This window comes from Vigna unguiculata, chromosome 7, assembly GCF_037176805.1.
Source record: "Vigna unguiculata cultivar grain cowpea cultivar isolate G323 ecotype 2 chromosome 7, ASM3717680v1, whole genome shotgun sequence".
NCBI classification, from domain to species: domain Eukaryota; kingdom Viridiplantae; phylum Streptophyta; class Magnoliopsida; order Fabales; family Fabaceae; genus Vigna; species Vigna unguiculata.
In genome coordinates, this window is record NC_140798.1 from 8,409,548 (window position 1) to 8,416,836 (window position 7,289).

Genomic DNA, 7,289 nt, shown 5'->3' on the forward strand with positions numbered 1-7,289 from the left:
ATTAGTTCAAATATTTCATAAATCTCCATTGTACTTTTTTTTATTAATAATTAAAATTTCAATTACAGGGTATTATTATTATCATTACCACTTTTTTAATTATCCTAAACATGTGTATTATTTGTTTCTTTCAATTATTGAGATTTTAAATATATATATTTGATTTTAATGTTTCTTTTTATCATTTGTTAAGGTTGTTTGTGAAGATAAATTATGAATGGTAGTTACTTACTAGGTAGAGTAATGGGTGAGGAAAGGATGAATAAGTGCAAAAATGATAGTATTCTTAACTACTAAAGGTGATTTACATACACCAATCATCATGTACATATCCCTCATCCAAATTATCCTTTTGGGTCTCTTCTTATCTAACTAGCCTATTCAAATAAGGTGCAAGTTAGATTGTAACCTAGTGAAAAAGAATAAACATAATCATTCATTCTAAATTCTTCAGCTGCTTCAAAATTTTCTCACACTAACAACATACTAGTTCCTCTGAAAGTTCTTCCATTAGATAGCAAAAGATTGCAAACTCAACTTCCTGAACTAGCTCCCCTCTGTGCTCACCATTTTTCTTCCACCTACCTTCTTCTCTGCAGAAATCCTCTTCAATCATCATATCAATGGTGTTGCACTCCACTTCCTTCCATAACTCCAACCTCCTGCAAACCCTTCTCATCACCACTGTGTTCCTCTCTTCTGAGCAATTCACTCCTGTCTCTTCCTCCATTATCAGATCATAAACCAGCCTCTTAAGGTCCTCACCTGCTTCCTGCGAATCACTCAGGATTTCGACCACACTTTCCCCGACAACCTTTTTTTCATCATCCTCTTCCATAAATGTTTCATCTTCTTGCTCCAACATCCTCTTCTCAAGCTCCACCGGATCTAGCTCCGCAAGCTTCTCAAATCTACGAAGCCTGTCTAGTAGATTCTGCGTAGTTCCTGAAAATTTAATACAAACATGAGAAATCAATATATACATCTTCGTTGTTCAGTTAATTTTGTAAAAGTGGTTGTAGACATTCATTGCAAACATTGCAAACAGAACAGAACATATTCCAGCAATCTCTTTTTTTGTACAGAACTGACAACACCTTTTACATCCATTTCAAGTTCACTGTTTAAAGTAACTCAGCATGGATAAACAGATAAACAGAAATAAGTACAAGCAGAAAAGTTTTAGCAGCTATTTGAAGCATATAAAGCATAGGATGCCTAAATTGGTGTTGAAGCACAGGTACTGAGACAAACAAAAATGCTCTCTTCATGTACACATTAGATAAAACAATGAATCATACTATAATGTGTGACAAAATGTTTGGTTTTCAGTAGATTAAAAATTATTACACTTGAATGGTGTTGGGTTGCAGAGACATTACACAGCACATTGAATGGAAGTATCAGGTCTTTCTGACAGGAAAAAATTAGTGGGACATGTTGAAATTTATAAAGGAGAGTGTGTAGTTGTGAAGAAAGAGTAGGGCAATTTGAAATTGAATGCCAAAGCATGTTGGGGATGGAACCCACAAAGATAGGTGGCATTGGGAGAAATGTTATGAAGAACATAGCCCCCCTTATGGTATTTTGTAACAGACAATGAATTGTGTACGATGGCATGTTGGTGGAAAACGACCATACAACATAAAATGGTGGAAAAAAAAAAAGCAAGAAAATATATTAAAACAATAACGTACTTTGAACATTGGCATAGCTACAGTCCAAATCAAAGGCATCATCGTCATCGAAGGGTGGGTCTAAAACAGACACTGGACTGCATTGTTCTTTATCTTCTTCTTCCTCTTCTTTCCCAGGTTGGAATTTGTTGACGCCATCACCACTACTAACTTCGTTGTCCTGTGGAAAAAATTCACAACCACCATGTTTAGAATATTGTCGTAATTGGGTAGTTAACATAATTCCCTAATCATTCTCATAATGCCCATGGATTTAGACTCAGCACTTGCTTCATAATTGGGTTGTTGACTTCGTTTTTTTCTTTTTTATGATTTGGTACCCACTCCACTATTAATGTTGTAATCGAAAATCCAAACAAGAAACTATTTTTCTAGAAAACCGAATGTCGGGGGTCCAATAATTCATCCCAATAGAACAAACAAAAACAAGATTCGTCTTCTTTTTAAAGGGTTTTTCTTTTTTACCGAATAACCCCAAAAAGTAAAAGGAAAAATCGAGAAGGTTGCATGGCAGACACCTGGACGAAAAATACAACACACAAAATCCAAATTAAATTAACCTACGCCGTGACCCTCTGCTTCACGAAATATTTAACAAAATTTAGGAAAAATGGCGGGGTAAAAGCGTCTTTGTAGGAAAAGTTCCGGCAATATTCGCAGACCCCGAATGCAGATCCTATTTGCCGACAAAAAAAACACCACGAACTATCACGGTTAATTCACGAGCACAACTCGGTGCTCCAACTCACCACACCACCGAGTCAAACCAGTGAGTTGAACCAACAGCCATTAAAACCAGTTCAATTCCTTATTATTATTATTATTATTATAGTTTAATTAAAATGTTCTGAATTCTTCTAAAAATTTATCAGTAGTAGTAAATTTAATTAAAATATAAATTATGATATATGATCATATATTTGAGATAGTATCGAGAAAGTATCAAGCCTATATTTTTGGACTGTAATCTAAATATAAGTATTTTATAAGGTAAATATGCAGATTTTTTTTTTATGGAAAAAAATTTACTATCTGAAAAAAGTCCTTTTAATAACATAAGTAATAATTTGGTGCAAAACCTTTTACAGTGAATGCATGTATTTGAAACACTTTTATTAAAAATTAAAATTATTTTATTCTAAATTTATAAAATCACGAGTTACAAAACTCTGCAACATCGATTCGAGTTAAATAAGAAGTACTTCCATTCTAAAACATGTCTTGCATTTTTATAAACTACTTTTCATATAATTAGAATAAATGAATACCATATGGTTTACATTGAGCATAGACTGAGTACAATATAGTTGAAAAATCGGTGGTATTTTTTTACACATAAGTTGAGTGAAGAATAAAAAAATAAGAATTTTTATTATTTGAGAGAAAAGGATGTTTAAAGCATTTGGCAGAAGAATAATGTGAAAAAGGAGAAACCTGAGTGGTGTGGCGACGGGGAGAGGCGAGCGGCGAAGAGAATTCCGGAGTGCGGCGGGGGGAGTAGTCGGGGCTGTGGCGGAGCGAGAAACGGAAAGGGGTTTGGCAGAAGAAGAGATCATGAGAGTTGAGTTTGCGAGTGTTGAGGAACTGAATCTCTTGTTCGACGGAGTCATCGAAGGAGTGGGCACTGCTACAAGTTTCCATGTCCAAAGACTTGTCCTCGTTGCTCTCCGACCACACGCCACTACTGCTGGGTCTGCCCTCACAGGATCCCACCACCCCAACGGCAGCAACGACATCATCGTTTATCTGTCCCCTCTTCCGCTGGGTCCTGAGTTTCTTGAAGAGCGAGCCGAAGATGCCGAAGGCCCTGTTGGGCTTGGGTTTGGTGTGCTTGTGGATTCTGAGGGCGGCTTCAAGGAGGAGCGTGGCGGTTTTGGCGTTGGAGGGCCTGAGGGGAGTGTGGTTCTTGGTGGGTGGCGCGAATTCCGAGAGTGGAGATTTGGTAGCGTTGTGGAAGGAGAGGAGGCATTTGTTAAGTGGGAAGTTTGAGTTTGAGTTTGAGGTGTTTTTGGTTAAGGTGGTGTTTGGGGAAGCTGTTTTGAGGAGGCTACGTCGTTCTGAAATGTAGTGTTTGAGGAGGAATGGCTCTTGGTCCTCCAGAAGTAGCTCCCGCAAGTGCTTCTCCGCCATGATTAAGAAAGCTAGGTTTGGGGCTTGGGAAGCGCGTTTGGTAGAAACAAGAGAGAGAGAGAGAGATTCAAATGTAGGGGCTGGAAGAAGAAGAAGGGGAGAGAGTGAAATGGCGATGAGTAAGGGTGTTGTTATTATTAAATAATAATGGAGGGAGAGATAATATGCTACTGCTACTGTTTCAGCTTTGCATTTGTTTTGTGTGGTTCTACTCTTTTGGTAACTTTCCTGTGGTTTCATATGAGAGTAATTTCAACTAGGAAAATAAGTCTCACTCCTACCCATGTCTATCATTTTGTTCTACGGTTTTAGAGTAATCCCACTCGGTTCAAATATAATTTCATCTTCAATTATTTTTCTATCTTAAAATAATCTCAATAAAAATTAATATTTTTTTTTTGGCTGGCCCTGACGAGACGAAAAATGTAAAATGAAATGAAAATGGAAATTGTGAGTGTGAGGTGTATCTATGTACAGGGTAGGTGTAGGAGGAGGTTTCTTGGGAGATCAACTCTTTCATACATGCACATGTAATCTTATTTCTCCTCAGTTTATTTTTCACTGTAATTAATTGTATATAAATTGGATTCAAAATTATATAGAAATCATAGTTACGGTAAATTCTTAACAAATACATCCTTTATATATTAAAATTACTTGAAAATGTTACATTTACATGATGAATTATTCATATTTATTTTGAGATGTTCCCTTTATTTAGTATTTGAAATTAAAATCTTATACAAAATATATTTAGAGATGACAATTTATTCATAATTAAAACAGACTGAGACACTGACTTATCCTGCCAAATAAACAGGTTAATTGATTGGTTATATATATATATATATATATATATATATATATATAATCATTAAATACCCTTTTAAGTCTAAATCAACTAATGTTCTTAATTTAATAAATAAATGAAAAATAATAGTTTATGAGTATTTATAGTTTAAATTATAATATAATTTTTTATATTAGAATCATAATAACAATACTACAGAACAATTATAATACTTTAAATTATAATCATTTTTACTTTTATAAGATATTTTAATATAAAAATAAAAAAAACTCGTTACATGCAATTTATTAAAAATTAAAAAAATCATGAAAAATCACACTACATACAATATAACAGATTATACCTATTATGAGAAAAAAACTATCTTAAAAAAACTAGGGGCGTCAAAATATTTTTTGTAAGTTTACACAAATTTTGTAAGTGTGAAATATATATAATAAATTAATATATATATATATATATATATATATATATATATATATATATATCAATTTATACATATAAATAAAAAATAAGGTCCAAGCCTCCTTTAGCTTTAAGAAATATCTGTCATTATTTGTTTGTTGTGACATATATAATGTTATAAGAAATAATTCTTCCTCTAATTCATCATTTACAATATTTTTGAGAGGTTGAAATTTACAATTTTTTTTACCAATCGATCATATTTGTGATATTCATCTGATCCCATTAATGCATACTTTTTATGTTAATAATCTTTTTCTTGCAATAGGGATAAGATGGAAAAACACGTGTGTTTTCGATTTTCTTATATTTCTTTCTTTTATAATTTTTTACTTTGAAAACACTTTTGCTAATATGAAGTAAAGTACCTTCTATCGTATGATCATCTTAATTAATCTCTGTTGCTCCTATGCTTATAAAACATAGATTTAGTGTTGGATGGAGAGCATTTAATATGATAAAAAGTGTAGAGTCCCACAATGACTCCAAAAGAATTTGTAAGGACTCTTTTATTCTCAATTCTATATATAAAAGATATATGTCAAGAAGAAAAGTTGATGACGATGCTTACCAAAATGCTTTTTAGTTTTCAAGCAATCTTTTAGCCTTCATTTTTTCACGAGGAAGAACAATGTGTGTTCATAACAATCTCAAAGAGTATATTTTAATTTGTATTCATCTTAGGATGTTAACTCTCTTTTAGTGAGCAAAATTTGTGATCATCTAATTCACATCCTTTGTGTAAACAAAGTTACTTAGTCAAGTGGTTGAGTTTAAAGAATACTCGTGCTTAGTCAAGATTAACTATATGTCTCAAGAATATTTGTTGTTTAGGTAGAAGAGGTAGTGTGCAAAAAATAGTTGTTGTTTAATTACGAGTGACTAGGTTCAAAGAATACTAAATCTTTGTTAGAAGTGACTGCATTCCAAATAATACTTATGTTTTTTTCTAGAAGTGGTTGGGTCTAAATAATATTTGTTTTGTATTTTGTATCATTGGTTTTCATTAATGAAACTTTGATCATGTTGGTAAAAAACAATACATATTTCCAAATGAACCAATTTAAAAAGTAAATCTCTCTAATATCTTATATTTTTATATTGTATATATGAGTTAAATTTGTTTTTGGTACTTTTTAGTGAAAATTGAAATCCGTCCCTTGAAAATCTTGAACCTTAGTCTCTTATTTTTAAAAATACGTGAATTTTAGTCCTTTAAACCATTTTTTTAAGTTTATTTGACGTTTCATATACGTTTCCAAGTTAACATTGAAGTGAATATGTGCCAAACGGGGTAAACAAACTAAGATACTATAATGAAATGTATTTGAAATGTTCAATAAACTTAATAAAATTTGGTTAAAAAGACTAAACTAACGCAATTACACAGTTGAGGAACTAAATTAGTTTAAGATTTCAAGAAGAGACTAATTCCAATTTTCACTAAAATTTGAAAGATCAAAAACATATTTAAACCTTAAATGTATCTATCTATCTATCTCTCTCTCTCTCTCTCTCTCTATATATATATATATATATGCATCTAATCAGAAAAATAATTTTAGACAATAATATCTATTATATTGAAGTTGCATCTGACGAGTTTTGTCAAACACATCTCTTAAGAAAAACATCTTGATACTGTTTTTATCTAGCTTGAACACAATTCAACAATTCCGTCTTGTATATTTGATCTATTTTCTCATTTGTACCTTCAATTCTTCAAATAATTCAAAGTATCTATTTCACTAAAAGGAAGTGGTATGCCTCTTTAGCACTCAAATTTACAAAATATATGGATGATATAAGTGCATAATAAATAAAAGAATACATAATTCATAAATGCTAACATATTTATAAGATTTTAATAAGTTATTTTTATCAAATTGTTTTAATGCTTGGTGCCTCATCAAGCAAGTAACAGCATAATATTGCTTGTGCCATTGATTTGAAAATATACACTACTAAAAAAAAGCATTTTAGCAACTATCTATTTTCGTCGCTTAAAAGGCTCAAAATCGGTCGCAAATCCTTTAGCGACTGAAATAGCGACCAAAAATATGTAGTTGTGAAAACCCTGGTGGCAAACCCATCAGCGACCGAATTGAAAAGTGATCGCTAAATAGCAACCAAAATTTCAGTCACTAATTCGTCACTAAAATTATTAGTCACCTTCTATTATGGAG

At 32.2% G+C, this 7,289-nt stretch overlaps 1 protein-coding gene across 1 annotated transcript; it reads right to left on the reverse strand.

The window, feature by feature from the left end:
- Nucleotides 1-263: 263 nt before the first annotated feature.
- Nucleotides 264-3,993, reverse strand: LOC114192820 (uncharacterized). Its single transcript, XM_028082642.2, has 3 exons — nt 3,132-3,993; nt 1,698-1,857; nt 264-945 (listed from the first exon to the last, which is right to left on the reverse strand). The coding sequence occupies exons 1-3, from the start codon at nt 3,825-3,827 to the stop codon at nt 476-478; spliced, it is 1,326 nt and encodes a 441-aa protein (XP_027938443.2). The 5' UTR covers nt 3,828-3,993; the 3' UTR covers nt 264-475.
- Between the last annotated feature and the right edge of the window lie 3,296 nt (nt 3,994-7,289).